Consider the following 18,721-nt stretch of genomic DNA (forward strand, 5'->3'; position numbering starts at 1 on the left):
CTGTCATCTACATGATGCCATCTAATGTCCACTAATAGTAGTTTTTTCTCTTGATTGTGCATGTGTGCATGCATGCCATACTCAAACGTTCCCAATTTATAAGCTTTTGTTAATGGTGCAACTAAATTTTACCTTGTGTAACTGGTAGTGTTAAAGCAAAAGTGTTAACTATTTATATAATAGTGTGTTTATCAGTCTATAAGACATGAAGAAAAAAACATTCATTTTATGTGATACGTGATCAAACGTAAGTAATAAATGGTAAATGAAAAGCATATGAAATGATTTTTCAGTTACCAGTTTCTTATGTCAGGTTACAGCAGCAGCATGTGAAAAAGCAATTGAAACCGTTAGGTTACATTTTTAGAATGAATATAAAGAATTATATAATTTATGGGAGGAAAATAATTACAAGTAATACTTTTTTTCTCAGCTTTCCAAGTTTTCACATTCAATATTAATAGTACAAATACTGTATATTATGGTAAATTAAATATGGAAATAGACAACAGAATCAACAAAGCTGGTATGGTAGGAAGTCAATTGAATAAATTCATATGGAATAAGAGAGAAATTAGTCGGAACACTAAATTAACTGTATACAAGACAGTGTTCAAACCAGTTTTAACTTATGGATCTGAGAGCTGGATCAGAAGTAAAACACTTGATCAAAGACTAGAGACTGCAGATATGAGAGTCCTGAGAAAGATTAGAGGCATAACAGATGGCATCAATGGCAATATCATATTAAAAACGATTATATTAGGAAAGAACTTGACATTGTCAGCATCCAGGAATGCGTTAGCAGAGCTAATCTCAGGTGGTATGGTCACTTAAACAGAATGGGCGAGGAAATATTAGCAAAACCAAGTGTTCTCTGCCAAGTTGGCAGGAAAACAACCCAGAGGAAGACCAAGATATAGGGTGGATTGATACGTTACAAAGTACCTTAGACTATAGAAATATAAGATCTGGTAATGTTGGAGTCTTGACAAGTAATAGACTGATTTGGAGGAAAATTGTAGATAGGAAGTTAGTAATGATGTAAATTTTTCATGTAGTACTATCATATCCTGCACACCCCTTGAGGGTACATGGCAGGAATTTGATGATGATAATGATGATGAATACTGATATTCCATCAGTTGGTATGAAATAATGCAATTACTGCTACAGGATAACTGCTAGATAGGCATCAAAGAAAAGAATAGTATAGTATAGTATACTATACTATACTATATCCTAGTAGATGGCAGGATAGAAATCAACTTAACCTGTAGTGTGTTTCAGGGCTTTTTCCTAGGTCTATTATTATTAATCTATACCTTAATGATATGCAAGATGATATGGGGGGGGGATATCCAGCTGTTTGCTGATGATGCAAACCTGAGAAGGGCAACATTTAATATTGCTCTTACCAGTTTTGGAAAGATCCTACAAAACCAACATTGTGATCTAAGGATAATGGTTATCATTTCAACATTGCAGTAATTTATGTACTCTGGAATGAAGAGATTCTAAGCTGTGGATTATAATAAACTAGACTGCAACAGCTAATGAGATTAGGAATTTTGAGAGTGATGGTGGACTGGGAATTGAATTAATGATCAGAAGGCATATGGTAAAAGTGGGCAAAATAACTCAAAGATTACTTGGATATTGAAGAACATAGTGTTAAGTACAAATAAGGATGTTATTACTGCTCTCTATAATGATTTGATATGGTCAAATCTAGCTAGGCTACTGTGTCTTGTGCCATCAATGTTTGAACTCCATGGAGTTCATTGCACGAGGCTCAAAGCTAGCCATTATTCACACAATGACGATCATCTCTGTCTTTAAGCTTATTCACTGACAAACTGCTCACAGCAACCTGGTACTCTATTCTACTCATTCCTCAATCTCTAAGCAGAAAATCTAGTCTTCATGCCCTTGTTAATCACACTCTTACACAGGTTCAAACGGTGAACCCGTATTCTCTTTCATCCTAACATGTACTGGAAATTTTTTTCTGCTGAAAATCTGAATCAATTACTAAAAACCCAAACAGAGAGACGATCAATTGCTTGATAAAGTTGACTTTCAGTCACCCTCATGTTATGAGAGTGTCAGTAAACTGTGAAGTCATTAACATATAGAACATTGTCTACAGTGGGAGAAAGCTGTTCGGTGATTGAGTTAAATTTGATCACAAAAAGTGTCAAACCGAAGACAGAGCCTTGGGGAATACCATGTTCCTGATGATATGGTCAAGATTGTGCTACTTCCCACTCTAAAATGGAAAGTTCACATGAACAGAAAGTTTTTAAATAAATACAGGAAGGAGTCCTCTGAGACCTAGGTTATAGATGTCTTTTAATATGCAATATCTCTAGACTGTGTCATAAACATTTTCCATGTCAAAGAAAACTGAAACCAGATGTTCTTGCTTCAAGAATGCATCTCTTATACAAGATTCTAAATGGACCATATGGTCTAAAGTGGAACAATGTCTACAAAAACCAACGTGCATTTTGGAGAGAAGATCGCTGCTTTCTAAATACTAGAGAAGTCTGGCGTTAACCACTCGGCCAGCCAGGTTGGCTGGCCGAGTGGTTAGCGTATCTGCTCTCCAGCCAAAATGGTGCAGGGTCAAATCCAGCCATGGGCATGGGTGTTTGTGATTGTCTGTGAAAATACTAATGGTGGTGGTGGTCGGCAGTAGATGGCGGTGGCGTAGTTGTGGTCAGTTGGTGGATTGAGTGGTGGAGAGAGAGCTGTAGAGCAGAGGTGCATACTCCCTCAATGTCTTTGAACTCCTTGGAGGTGTCAAAATAATAATAATAATAATAATAATAATAATTAACTATTACTGTAATATCTCACAAAGACAGCTGGCCAGTGCAATAGGCTGATAATTATTTGCTTGTATTGGATCCTTTCCTAGTTTTGTATAGCAGTTACAACTGACTTTTTGGCAAGAATCTGGAAACTTTTCCTCTACAAGTATTCTCTTGTAAATTTAGAGAAGGTGAGCCACAGAAGAGGAAGAAAGATGTTTTGTCATTTTGAAATGAATGTTATCAGGACCTACTGCACTAGGGTGAGACAGTAAACCAGCCTCTTTTTAGTTCCTCTTTAACAAAAGGCAAATTGTATAGCACAATACCATTGCAAGAAAAGTTTAGCTGCTGTTTTCCTTATTGCATTTCAATGTTAAAAATCTGGGGGGGGGATGAAGCAGTAGTTAAGATGCTGGTAAAAGTTTCTTCCAATGTGTCTGCAATAGCTTTGAGATCAGCGACAATACATTCATTATGGTCTAAGGTAGACAAACAATGTGTTCTGTATCTGCTTTTCATTTCCAAATTTTATCCTATATAATATTTTCACTAGTCATTTGATTGTTTTTGACTCTGACATCTCACATAACATGCTTTGGCCCAAGAACACTTAAAAGCTGTTAAGTTTGATGTGGTGGGATATCTACGAAATATACCTCATGCTCTTTGTTGATATTTTTGCTGCCTGGCATCCTGGATTCAACTAAGGCTTTGGAGAGAGTGGAAATCAAGATGATGTTCTTGGAATGGAGGCTGTTGCTGACTGGACAATGAAGTCTATTATATATTTTATTGCTTCATTCATAGGTATTTGACTGCTATATCATGACTGTATCAGCATTAAATTTTACAAGATTCAAAAAAGTGTTCCAGTCAGCCTGGTTCATTTTCCATATATGTATTCATGTTGGAGAACATGGTTCCTCTGAAAACAGGAAAATGATCGCTTCCATATATGTTCTCTTCAACATCCAATGTGAGCAGTGGAAGAATGGAAGAGGAGCAAATTGTAAGATTGAATGCAGAATATGAGCATTATTCAAAAGGGAGTATTGTGACTATTCAAGTCATTCATAAGAAGTATGAGTTCATGAAAATGCGAGATAAGGTTATCAAGATCGATTTCATTTAACTTAGCACTTGGTGATAAATAAACTGAACATATGTAATACAAAATCCCAAGGACAGGCGAATCACTACTGCTTCTAGAAGAGTATTAAGCTGGACATGATGGAACGGAGTATGACTGCCCACCAGGATAGTTACTTCTCTGATATTGTATGCATGGACAGAACTTCCAGTTCTGTCCTTGCATAAAATTGTGAAATTCCTTAACGTAGGATTCTCAATGGGTCTTAAGTATGCTTCCTGTAGACAGAAACAGAATGGTTTGTGTTTCTGCAGCAAAATCTTCATATCATCGATAGTCTAGCAAACCCCACAACAATCCCATTGTAAAAATTTTCCTATTGTTTTGGCTGTATAGACATGTCTGGTTTTTGGGAAGCTGAGGGCTTAAATTTGTCAGATTTATATTTATCAATTGTTCTGGGAAGTATGGATGGCCAGTATCCATCTTTTCCTCTAGTAAAATAATCAATATATCTGATGTATCAGGATCTGTGGCAAGCTTAATTTACCTTCAGTGGATACTGAAGTATCTATTTTTTCTGTGAGGGATGTCTGGTGGTTAATCTTTAAGTGATACTCTTGCCATTATTTTTTGACAAGTGGATTCTCATCGAATGGAACCATTTTTGGAGTTTTCTCTGGAATAAGACTGTAGGTCATGTAACTGATGCACTCATGATCATAAAGTTCAGATACGGTGAAATTTTAGATGGTGAAATTGATATATGTGTATGAGATGCTGTTGACAGCTGATTAGTTGTCAACTTCTCAACATAAGAGGATCTCAGAACAGGTGTAGTGATTGCTAACTATTTGCATCCTGATATGATATATTTTGTTCCGTTTTAATTTTAGAGCCTCTGTAGCTCAGTCAGTATAGATGAAGTCCTTTGGTCAGAAAGACCTGGGTTCGATTCCTGTCAGTGACGTGAGGAACCTTTATCTCTCTCTTTTGAATAAATGTGAGTTAGCTAGTCTCATATTTTTTTTCACCTGGAAACTCGGGTTTTTTTGTCCCCAAGAACAGGCAAACTGGCCCTGTGAACACACATTGATTACATCATGAATAAGTCCCAGTCATATGCCAGTCCCGAGCTCAGATAAAATTGCAGGATTGGGGAAAGCAATGGTGAACTACCCTGTAAAAATCTCACAGAAATACTTTGTGGGCAATGCCTACAAAGTCACCTATAGTCAGAAATGACTGAAAGGAAAAACCAGTGTAGTGTTTTAATTTTGTATTTGTTTTTCATCTGTCCACTTCTAACATGCACTGGAGTAAGCCAGGTGAACTCCCTAACAGTTGGCACATTTAGTTTTCTTTGCAGTGCAAAATTTGTTATCCTGCTGTTTATTACCATATCAGGCACAGGTGGTAGAGCCACGACAGACAGGTTGGTCATGCCCACATTTCTGACATTCAAGCATCTTAGTGGATTAGTACTCTAACAGGACAGTTGAGATATCTTGCTTTTACAGATGTAAAACATCTGCAAAACACTAAGCAAAGTTCAGTCAGAACTAAGTCCATCTGGTATTTTTTAACACCAAAGGGGATAAAAAAGGAAAAGGAGACATATCATTATTTTAAAATGACAATGGCCAAGTTTTAAGCTGTAGTTCTTATAGAAAACTTGAGAAAGTATAATGTTCCAAAGAAAGGATGTAGGGAGGAGAGAAATGAAGTACAAGAAAGAGAAACAGACAGTGGATCTGGCTAGAATATGAATGGCCAGACAACTGCTATTTACATTTTCGAGGATTTGAAGGAGAATGGAGTGATTATGGACATCAATCAATTGAAAAGGCCATGGAAGTTGTAAGGCAAAACTAGCCCATCTGAATTGCAAAGAGTGAAGTGAAGCAAAGTGGTAAGAGATGGGTTATAATATAATAGAACTATGCTATTATGGATCCAAAGGTTTCAGGAAGAATTCTGATACTCCACAAATAAGGCAGATTTGGGACTTCTTCGATATGGGCAGTTTTTCAGAAGAGAGAGAGGGGGATGGGAATAAATGAGAACTGGAGATGATGATGTTTCCTAAACTCTATGGAAACTATAGAAAAGGCTGGTAAGTCATTCTAGTTATGCATTGATTCTAAATTATTCATATAAAGATTCATTTAATTAACAGTGCAACTTTTCATCTTCAAGAAGTATTAGTAAATCTAATTCAAAATTAAGTGGTTTAGAAAATCACCATGTTGTATAAGAAAGTCTTCTAAAATGAACATGTGATATGATTTCCTTTATAATCATATTGGTTTCACTGTCTTGTGTTTACAGAAACTGAAACTTAAATGGTTCCAGTTTTTGATGCCCAGTTGTTGGGAACCCCTATATTACAATGAGACATGCACATATACATACAATATGTATACTCTTATCACTACACATAGTCCATATTTGCTATACATCTTGAATTCAACTGCACATCTGTACACTGTCAATGGCACGTGGAAAAGGCTTTATTCATCTCAAAAGAAGATTTATCAGCAGAAGTCATATCAGTGACATTGGCAAAAGACTGCATTGCCCAAAATTTGATGGAGAAAAAATTATCAACGGATGAAAATGTGAGGATGCCAGCTCAGCCAAGATGCACAAAGCAACCCAAGATACTATAAGGAATCCTTATAAGAACCAAAAGGTACTCAGAAGGGTGGTATAGAAACCTTAGTAATCTGATATGGAAAACAATTAGGATTTTTGAAAGATTCTGCTGGAATGGCTCAGAGAGCACTGGAAGTCTTGAAATGGCTTCAGACTAGTATACTGTACAAAACTTCACAGATGGAATGATGCATTTGAGAGGGTGTGCCATGATTAATTGTTTAATATCATATGAAGCAATTAATCATGCTACACCTCTCTCCAATGGATGGGTGAGAATGTGTGCGTGCATGCGTGCGCACCAGATGCCTGCAAGATACCATATGCTTAAGTCCATCATCCCAATTGTGAAGTTTGGTGACAAAGATATATATTGATTTGAAGCTTCTTCTGGTAAGGACTCATATCTCTTTCATTTTACTGTTTCAAAAGAAGTAATCTAGATGTGATGCATATGCTGACAGATATGCCACACTTCTGCATAATGCAAAGTTTCCTGCATTGTGAAGTTTTATGAAATGAACTCCTGTCTCCTTCAGCAACAGTGCATAATGTCAAACTTTAGGTGCTGCTGCTGTAACATAGTCTGCGAAAAAAAATTATTCTGAAAAATGTAACTGGCCCACATTGTCCAGATTGCAGATAAGCTAACATCTCTGGAATGAGGTGAAGCATCAGGTTCAGGATAGATCAATGTAGCCAACAATTATACTTGGGCTCGTAGTCATACTGTAGGCAAAATGGTCCAAAATATAAGACTATTTATTATCATTATAAACATATAGTATGCTTGAGGATGCAACAAAGATAAAAGCATGAGCCACATTCTATTGGGGTATGTGCAATTTACATTTCTCTAAAATATGATGATATCTCAATACTTTTAAATGTGTTTAAATAAACAAAGCATGGAAATATCATTTCACTAAGAGAAAAAAAAAAAAAAACGAAAATAACCAGATATGTGAAATGAAAAATAAAACACACACACACACACACACACACACACACACATATATATATATATGTGTGTAATACATTTTTTAACTTGGGGATATTGTATATTAGGATAACCAAGTTATTATAATATACAATATCCCCAAGTTAAAAAATTTATTACATCTATATCTCCCCTCCAGAGATTTTTATTAAAAATAAAAACACCTTGTTGCAACTTCTATAAGTAAAGTTGATAAGGCTCTGTATTACTATAACCTTGGTATTTAGGGTCTAGCTACTCACTGAGAAGATCTCAAAAAAGGTTGAAACCGGTCTGGGTAGTGACCCACCCATAATGCATTGCAGTATACATCTTCTAGTGAGATGTGCTTTACTAATGTAAAATACTAAGAATAGTGATCAGATCTTTACCCACCTTTACAATGAGTTGCCCTGGTGTTGCACCATCTTTAGACTTGAATTTTGTTTCAGGCGCAAACTTAATTGTTTGCATACTTGGGATTAGGAGTTAAAATAACCAAGTTTATAAAATAACTTGGTTATCCTAATATATATATATATATATATAACTTGTCTGTTTAAATATAAAATGCCACTCACCTTCTTTGCTTACTGCATCTGCAATATCTTTGTTAGATTGATAAGCAAGTGTGCCCAGTACAGAAAAAATAACACATCCAGCTAGTACACTTGTGAACGTATCCAAAATACCAATGATTAAAGCATCCCTATGTCCAATAAAAAAAATAAATTTATTAACAGTTTTAAATATATTATTATTATTAATATTGTTCAGATGTCTTCGTGGAGTCATCTAGGACTCATCATAGAGACCCACTCTATCCACACAATACTATCACACTTTTACTTTTCTCATTCACTGAGAAGACAATTATTACTCTTTCCAGCAGTCTATTTCATTCACATTGATCTTACAATGTTTCTTTCTATAATCGCATTCAATTAGAGATGGTACCTTCTTCACTCTCTTTTTTTTCCATATGTCAAAAGATTTCTTATTTAATCTATAAAAGTACTATGCTAACTTATACAAATCTAGTATCTAGTTTGCTCTGCCTATTTAACAGACTCTGCAGTCTACAATATTATGATTATTATGTATGCTCCTAGATCTAGGGAGTCTAAGAATTCATTAAAGGGGGGCAATCTGAGTTACTTACATTTAAATACATATTATATCTCACCTTGAACACACTCAAAACATTTAACGGTAGCCCATTCAATGTGCACCACTCACCATAAAAAAGAAGCTTACATGCTTCTGATAAGTCACATTCTTATTCAGTTCCATGAATGATCTCCCCCCAAAGTACTGCCTTCACCAGTCATAAGCTGCAAACTTTCACTTGTATCTATATTGTAACTTTGTCATACTAACTTGTGTTTTTCTCACATCTCTCCTCTATCTATTCCTTAAATCTAGAAGACCACATTTCTTCAGACTATTCTCATATATGCAATTCCATAGACAAGTTATCATCTTGGTTACCTACCACTGGATCTCTTCAAAAAAAGTGTTTTTAATTAGTGTACAGTGTGGCTTTTTGTCACAAATTGTACTGCATTTTTTTCAGTTTGGATACAAGTGTCTTTCAGTGGTGTTATTGTTGAAATTATTTTGTTGTTTGTATTCTGCGTTTGCTACTTGTTTGTTGAACTACTTCAGCTTCTAAAGATGGTGTCCATAAAGAAATGTACTTAAGCAGCATGGAAGACTTCTGTACGAAAATCTGGCTTAGTCTTGGATTTTTCGCAGTGGAGGCATTGCAAAAACTGCTATATGTATGCACTGAAAAATATGAAAGATTTGTGGACTGTTTGGGTAAATGAGAAGAAAGAAAATGTTAACGTATGTGAAAGTGTCTGGATAGATTAGAGCAATTAGAAATGAAAGTGAATGTCAGGGCAGTAGGAGAATACCTTTGGCAGGAATTAATGAAAATGAAAAGCAAAATGAAACATCTGAAAGAGAATATCAAACAGCTAAAGGAGAGAATGGCTGCTGATAAGAAGGAGGAAGTTAATGTATAAAGAAAGAATCAAAGAAGAATCATATATTAGTGCATGGATCATTAGAGGTGTGATTACTAATAAAGTGCACAAAACATGCTTTCCTGGTGGAACCACAAAGCAAATAACTGATGCGTTGCCAAAAAGGAAATATAGGGTGTCAAAATTAGTGGTAGTCACGGGCACAAATGACTTAGTTGGGGAGAAGAAGAATGTTGACAGAAACTTGAGGAAGTTGTTGCAGCAAGTAAAGAAGAATAGTGTTGCCCAGATATGATAACAGGGAATTGAGAAGGAGAGCAGAGATGATGAATAGTAAGATGGCTGAGCTGTGTGAAGCAAAGAGGGTTCAATCTGTAAATCTGTGGAGTGAATTTGAAGGGACGTTCAAATGGTATAAAGCTGACGGATTATATTTGAATGGGAAAAGAAGAATAGTGTTGCCCAGATATGATAACAGTGAATTGAGAAGGAGAGCAGAGATGATGAATAGTAAGATGGCTGAGCTGTGTGAAGCAAAGAGGGTTCAATCTGTAAATCTGTGGAGTGAATTTGAAGGGACGTTCAAATGGTATAAAGCTGACGGATTATATTTGAATGGGTTTGGTGTTGGGCATTTAGAAAGGCTATTGTTTTCTGATAAGGCATAGAGTCAAACAGTTAATGTAGCAGATGATCAGAATCTACCAGTGCAACAGAATAGCACAAATCAACAGATTGTACAGCAGGAGGAAGATGGATATGAGGCTGAAGACGTGGTTGCAGCAGCACAAGGTGATGAAATGCATAAAGGGGAGGAGGAGACAGGTAAGAATGGAATCCAGTCAAGAAAAACAAGAATAGTCAAACCAAAGAGAGAAATGTAGTATAGCAGCTAGAATAGAGAATGTTGGTGCTGGTAGGATGGCCTCAAACACACACCGATTGCTATGTCTGTACACAAATGTAAGGAGTATTTGAAACGAGAGAGCTGAGTTTGTGGCATTGATTGAGATGGTATGTGCAAAAGTAATTGGAATGAGTGAAACTTGATTGTCTGAGGAGAATGTGATGTCGGGAATAGAATTAGAAGGATATATATAATTTTCTGGAAGGATAGAGATGTGAAAAGAGGAGGGGGATTGCTGTTAATGACTGCAGAGGAATTGTGGAAGTTAGTGATACATGCACAGATTCTGTGTGGTGCGAAGTTGAAATAAACAGGTTGGTATATCTGATAGGATGCTATTACAGGCTAGGGAATGCAGAAAATATTGAATGTGAAAAGTTTAGGCAAATGAATTGGGCATGTAAAAAAAAGGTGATCCCAATGGGAGACTTTAATTACAGGAATATAGACTGGAAGGAGGAGATAGTGTATGGGAACAAGGAGAGCAAGTTTGTGGAATTTCTGAGATAACTAACATATATTAAGCAGCATGTGATTGAAGCAATTAGAGGCTTTAATGTCTTGGATTTGGTGATAACTTCACAAGATGTAGTTGTTAATGAGGTGTTGACACTGGCGTCAGTTGATGAGAGTGATCATGAGGTACTTGTTTGGGAAGTGATGAAACAAGAAAAGGTCGCTGCCAAAAATGGATACATGTGGAAGTATAAAGCAGGTGATTACTGATGCTAACCTAACTGACTCTGAAGTTAGGTTAGCATCAGTACATTGAGTAGATGAGCTGAATGAAAAAGTGGTTGACAATGCATGGAAACTCATAAGGCAATATCTAACAAAAGCATGACTGCATATTGAGGGTTAAGCGAGTAAATAGAGTGTGAGTGAAATGGATGAACAGCAAAATCAAGCAAGCACTATGCTGGAAAAGAAAATGTTATGAAGGAGGTACAAGACAGTTGGTGATGATCAGATCCATGAAGAGTATAAGGTACAGGCTAGAAAGGTGATGAGCATGATAAAGAAAGAAAAGGTTCAGTATGAAAGGAGATTGGCTGGTCAGGCCAAGGTTAATGCAAGAGAATTTTTCTGCTACATGGCAAGCAAGAGAAAGAATAATTATGCAGATTAACATTGGTGGGTAGTCATGGCAGCAGACTAACAGCTGCAAAGGGAATGCAGAGAATATTGATTTAATGAACGAGAACTTTATCAGCGTATATTATTATTATTATTATTACGTGCCACCTCCAAGTAGTCCTATAACTCATCGAGGGAGGGCACCTACTCTACTACTCTCCCTCTCCACCGCATCATCTACACAACACCACCACCACTAATATTTTCACCGAAAATCACAAACATCCATAGCCACGGCAGGATTCAAACCTGCAGCCTTTTGGTTAGAGAGCAGATATGCTAACCAATATGCATACTGGATAATGGATATGCATACTGGTATAAATTATCTGGTACAATATATAGAAGAGAGGCGAGTATTAGGAGAATTGGAAGTGGAAGAAAGAGAGACACATCAAATGTTAGTTAGGTTAGATGTGAATAAGGCTGTGAGAATGGATGATATATTACCACGTATGCTTAAAGAATGTGCACCACAGTTGGTTATGCCTGGTTATTTAATGAATGTCTTGCAGTGGGTAGGGTTCCACAGTTGGTTATACCCGTAACCTGATTATTTAATGAAAGTCTTCCAGTGGGCAGGGTTCCTAAAGAGAGGAAAGAGGACAAAATAGTACCACTCCACAAGAATGGTTCTAAGACAGAAGTGTCCAACTATAGGCCAGTCTGATTAACTGCAGTTGTGGTCAAGGTGTGGGAGAGATTGGTAAGGAATAGAATACAGAATTGGGTTGATGGACATGACATTCTTTATGAAGGTCAGCATGGATTTGTAAAGGGTAGGTCCTGTTTCAGTAATTTACTTGCATTTTATGATAAGGTGACGAGTGTGTTAGATAAGGGAGAATCATATACAGTGATATTCTTGGACTTTACATAAGCGTTTGATAGATTACCACATGATAAGTTGGTGTACAAGCTGCAGAGGATAGGAATATATAGTATATTGGTCAGATGAATCAGATATTGCTATCTGAATGATACCAGCAGGTTGTGTATGATGGATCAGCATCTCAAAAAAGATGAATAACTAGTGGCGTGCCCCAGAGTTCTGTTCTTGGCCCCTGCCCTTGCTGTTTAACTTGTTTGTAAACAATATATCATGTGGACTGACTAGGGATCTTCAGTTATTTGCTGATGATGCAAAGTCGGGAAGAATTATAAGTAGCACTGCTGATGCTTAATCCCTTCCAGAAGTTTTCAATAAACTTTTTACTTGGACAAAAGAGTGACGTTGTAGTTTTAATATCAATAAGTAGAAGGTGTTGCATTTTGGAGTGCAGAAATATAAGACTGTGTACTATATTGATGGTGCTGTATTGCAGGAAGTGGATGAGATTAGAGATTTGGGAGGGATGGTTGACAGTAGACTGAAGTTTAGAGGGCATATTGCTAGTGTTGCAAAGATTGCACATCATAGTGCTGTTATGATAAGAAGTACTCTAACATGCAATGATAAGGAAGTGGCTATGCCACTGTATAAGGCACTGGTCAGACCACACTTGGACTATTGTGCTCAGATCTGTGATGTGGAGAGAGTCTAGAGACGAGTGAACTAAGACAATATCAGGAGTTTGGAATGCTGGCTATGGAGAAAGGTTGAAGAAATGTGGATTGCAGAGTTTGGTGGATAGGATGAAGAGAGGTGGTATGATATCGATGTTTAAGTTAGTGAGAGGATTTTATCAGATTAATCCAGGGGGGATTATAAACAGAGGAAGGTGAGAGCGAAAGAACCAGAGGTCATTCCTGGAGGTTATGTAATAGTGTAGTGAAGAATTGTGTGAGGAGTAGACTTTTTACATAGAAAATTGTCAGTAAATGGAATTCATTACCAGAATGTGTTGCTAATGCAAGGAGTGCTAATGACTTTAAAATTCTATATGAAAAATATGTTGTCAGTTGAATGAACCTCCCATGATGAGTGTAATAATAATAATAATAATAAACAGATCCCTGTGGCACACCACTAGTGACTTTCCGGACACTTTCCACCTCCATATACAACTTTCTGATACCTATGTGACAGAAAGTCACAGATCGAACTTACTAATCTCTTATTCAGTATGATCCATTTAAATTTATTTAATAGTTTGTTTGTTTGTGTGGCAATGTATTAAAAATTTCTGCAAAGTCTAAGTATACCACTGTATGTGCATCTCCCTTTAACAAACCCATGCTGACAATCACAGAAAATAATGATATTATCAACCCATTTTTGTATACCAGTTCTCACTAATCTCTCACATTATGCAGTGGAACAATTTTACTTTCTTTCCACTCTCCTGGGACCTGTGCTGTTGTAAGATTTTTATTATATAGAATTCCAGGGAGTTCTATAAACTCCCTTGAATATTCCCTTAAGACATGTAATGATATGTCACCAAATCCAATTGCCTTATTGACACAAGCTTATTTCCTCGTGTATCTCCCTCCTGCTTGCTCATAATTAAGTCATCCCCTCCTATTTCCTCTACATTTGGGCTTCTCATGTTTTCATCCTGATGAGGATGAAACACTTTGATAAACTGTTCACTGAATACCTCAGCTATGTCATCTGAAGCAGTTACTATTTGACCATCTCCATCCATTAATATCATCTTACCATAATTCTTCTTCATTCTACTTGAGTCATCTTACTGGCCTGATCTTTATACTCCATGCAATTGATTACTACCAATCTTGTGCCCTCCACATTATCATCTTCTTCAAAATTTTGTGCTTAGTCCCTTCATTCATCCACTTGAAACCTAATATATTTAAGTCTCTTTGAGTCAGCTTGCAGGAATTCTGTACAGATATGTTCTTAATCACTTATCCCACTCAGTGTCAGCAGCAAACAACTGGATATCATCCTCTAGCCCATCCTCAATATCACATGTAAGTTTAATAATTTTAGCATACAAATTAAACAGCAATGGCCCAAGCATAGAACACTGTAGTTACCAATCAGTTGCCAGTCAGCCATGCCAAAGTTTATTTTGCAAACCCATCCCTTTGAGTTTGTATGACAATTTTATATGAGGAATCCTATGAAATGCAGAGCCTCTGTAGCTCAATCAGTATTAGCAATGAATAAGAGCTATTCAACTGAAGATGAATTAGCCAATCTCTTATAAAGGTGGCAGGGACTTTTCCTGCTGGAAACTTGGTATTTTGATCCTGTAAACAGGCAAGCTGGCCAGAAGAACAGACACTCTATAACATAATGCACTGGCATTATGACTGAGCCATCTACCTCATCATAAACTAATCCTGCCAAATTATTATTATTATTATTATTATTACCCCAAGACCTCATGGAGTCAAAGACTCATCTGGGAGGTCCTTTTATCACACACAGCTCATCGTACCATGCCTTGAACACATTCAAACTCTCAGGCAAGGTATTTCAATCATTTACAACTCTGCACAAGAAAAACCTGCCTCTCACTCCCCTACTCACACCGTCTTTATACAGTTTCCAGGGATGACCTCTGGTTCACCCCTAATCTCCCACTATTTTCTGTAGAACTTCTCCAGCATTGATCCTATAACAACCCCTTACCAACTTGTAAGTCTCTATCATATCTCCCCTCTTCCTCCTATCCACCAGACTCTGCAAACTACATCTTCTCAATCTTTCTTCATACTAGGCATTCCAGAGGTCAGAAACTACCTTAGTCAGTCACCTTTGGACCCTTTCCAAAATTTCCTCATCCTTCTGAAAACCAGGTGACCAAATCTGGGCACAATAATCCATGTGTGGCCTAACAAAGTCCTAACAAAGCCTAACAAAGGAACAAGAATCTCCCTACTTCTACACGTCAGTGTCCTCCGCATCATTCCAAATGCATCGGTAAGATCCAGAAATATCACAGTATATCCATTTCCTCTTACCTAATTCTGCTAGCACTCTATTATGAAACATAGAACTTACATATTAGGCAGATTCCTATAGCATGTCCTACTTTTAACAAACCCATACTGTCCTTTATACAGAATGCCAGTGATGTTGGTTCACATCTGCATTCCTAATCAGCCTCTCCAAAATACTAATGAGCACACTAGATATACTAATGGTCTATTTGTCGCATCAGTCACTGCAAGATTATTCCAAAATACTGGAATTATATATTGGAGCATTATGTAAGACATGAGCAATATGTAAGCAAGTAGAATGAGTGTATGATATGATTGTAATGGTTGGAACAAATGATTTGAAAGGAAATGAATTATGCTCCAATATATAATTCCTATAGCATGCCCTACTTTTAACAAACCCATACTGTCCTTTATACAGAATGCCAGTGATGTTGGTTCACATCTGCATGCGATTCCTAATCAGCCTCTCCAACATACTAATGAGCACACCAGATGTACTAATGGTCTATAATTTGTTGCATCAGTCACTGCAAGATTATTCCAAAATACTGGAATTATATATTGGAGCATAATTCATTTCCTTTCAAATCATTTGTTGCAACCAATATAATCATATCATATGCTCATTCTACTTGCTTACATGTTGTTCAGGTCATATCACAAATCTCTGCTCCTGGAGAATATATTTTCATTGCTTGTTTTTAATGTATGTCTGGAATCATCATATATAGCTATATCATTTTAAATCCATTTGTGCTTTCTTTGCCCTTTCTTTAATTCCTTTCATGTTTCATTTCATATTGTACCTTTCCTGCTATTTGCTAAGTGCCTTTGAAGTCTCTCAAATTCCCATGCATTGTGAAGCACTAGCCCAAGACTGGTGCTTCACAGTGTTATCACAATCAATTACAGACAAGAAATAACATTTTTGTTTTATGTCATGCTGACGTGAAGTCATCTACCTCAGCATACAAGTAGCATAGTCATGAGGATATTTCAAGAGCAAACTTTTGTTTCCTTATACTTGATTAAAGGATTAAAACAATATAATTTCTTGCCTACAGTAATTCCTTTTGTAATGCTGTGAAAAACTTTCCAATCCAGAGTATTTTAATAATATGGTGAATTTTAATAATATTAGAAATTTTTGATTTAGCCAACCAAATTCTATTCTCTTTTGGCTTAAACCAAAAGACAATAATGGTACAACAAGAAGAAATGTCATGATGGCTGGGGATATTGCCAAGTTAAACAATGTCTATATTGTTATCATTTTGGAAGCAAAGTAAATGAGTTAGCTAGTGACACAAATGTGTATTCATTGTATTTGTACTTGTTGCAGTTGATAGATTGAGTAGTGGAGACAGAGAGTTGTAGAGTGGGTGCCCTCCCTCAATGAGTCTTTGGACTCCTTGGAGGTATCACGTAATAATAATAATAATCATAATATGTCATCAAATCTTATTGCCTTATTGACAGTCCTAATGCCTTATAGACATCTAACTTACTTAAATTCTCGTATATCTCTTGCTTGCTCACCAATATGTCTTCTCTCATTTCATTCTCTATGCTTGAGCTTCTCATTTCATACTGAGGATGAAACACCCTGATGAAATTCTCACTGAATACCTTGACTATGTCCTCTGTAGCAGTTGCCAATCTCTCACTTTCAACCATTAACAGCAATTTACCATAATCATTCTTCTTTCTATATGCTGAATATTGAAAAAACTCCTAAGGCTTTTTCTTGGATTTGCTAATTTCTGCTTGAATTGCAGATTTCCTGTCCTCACCAACTGGGTCACTTTCCTGATCTGCTCTATTCTTCATGTAGCCCATTGTTATCATTAATTATCTTGTGCTTCCTCCAAAGTGCCTTCTTTTTTCAGATTCCATGCTTATCCTCCCACATTCATCCATTCAATACCTAATCTATTCAGCCTTTTGAATTCAGGAATCCATTCAACATTTTAATTTATTTTCATGGTATTGATAACAACACAAAATTATAAGAAATTAATTCATCATCATCATCAAATTCCTGCCATCTACTAGGATATAGTATAGTATACTATACTATACTATTCTTTTCTTTGATGCCTATCTAGCAGTCATCCTGTAGCAGTAATTGCATTATTTCATACCAACTGATGGAATATACAGTATTCATCATCATTATCATCATCAAATTCCTGCCATGTACCCTCAAGGGGTGTACAGGATATGATAGTACTATATGAAATATTTACATCATTACTAACTTCCTATCTACAAATTTCCTCCAAATCAGTCTATTACTTGTCAAGACTCCAACATTACCAGATCTTATATTTCTATCGTCTAAGGTACTTTGTACCGTATCAATCCACCTATATCTTGGTCTTCCTCTGGGTCGTTTTTCTGCCAACCTGGCAGAAAACACTTCTTTTGCTAATCTTTCCTCACCTATTCTGTTTAAGTGACCATACCACCTGAGATTAGCTCTGCTAAAGCATTCCTGGATGCTGACAATGTCAAGTTCTTTCCTAATATCCTCATTTTTAATATGATATTGCCATTAATCCATCTGTTCACGACTATAATCTTTCTCAGGACTCTCATATCTGTGGTCTCTAGTCTTTGGTCAAGTGTTTTACTTCTGATCCAGCTCTCAGATCCATAAGTTAAAACTGGTTTGAACACTGTCTTGTATACGGCTAATTTAGTGTTCCGACTAATTTCTCTCTTATTCATATGAATTTATTCAATTGACTTCTTACCATACCAACTTTGTTGAGCCAGTTGTCTATTTCTATATTTAATTTACCATCTTCACTAAAAATCTTGCCTAAGTAGCTGAAATGTATTACTTGTTCCACAGGTTGTCCATTCACAACACAGTTGACAGTTTCAATGATTCTGCCTATTTTCATTGTCGTTGTCTTTTTATTGCTGATCTTCATACCATATCTATTACAACAGTTATTCAAGTTAGTCAGGGAATCTTGCAAACTTGTAGCAGATTTATTTAAAAATATAACATCGTCTGCATAAAGCAAAGAGCTGACATTAACATCTCCAGTTCTGATATCATGTTTAATACACCACTTTCCTTCATAATGTGATCCATACAGATAATGAATAACAGAGGGGATAATGTACATCCTTGTCTCACACCAGATTTAACATTAAACCATCTTCCTGTACCTCCTTCAATTCTAACTGCTGACTTACAACTCAAATAAAGACTAAGTATTGCTTGATATAATGCCCCATTGACACCATATAACT

General features: G+C 36.4%; 1 protein-coding gene across 1 annotated transcript in view; it reads right to left on the minus strand.

Annotated features, from left to right (window-relative positions):
• The window catches only part of LOC150095293 (uncharacterized), a 590,931-nt gene that overhangs the window by 122,536 nt on the left and 449,674 nt on the right, over positions 1-18,721 (minus strand). Inside the window, exon 24 of the mRNA XM_090410639.1 lies at positions 8,131-8,258. Coding sequence (XP_090266765.1) covers positions 8,131-8,258 — 128 coding nt within the window. The remainder of the gene's footprint in view (positions 1-8,130; positions 8,259-18,721) is intronic.

The sequence above is a fragment of the Typopeltis vanoorti genome, chromosome 20 (assembly GCF_054136105.1).
Source record: "Typopeltis vanoorti isolate ZY-2024b chromosome 20, IOZ_Tvanoo_1.0, whole genome shotgun sequence".
NCBI lineage: Eukaryota > Metazoa > Arthropoda > Arachnida > Uropygi > Thelyphonidae > Typopeltis > Typopeltis vanoorti.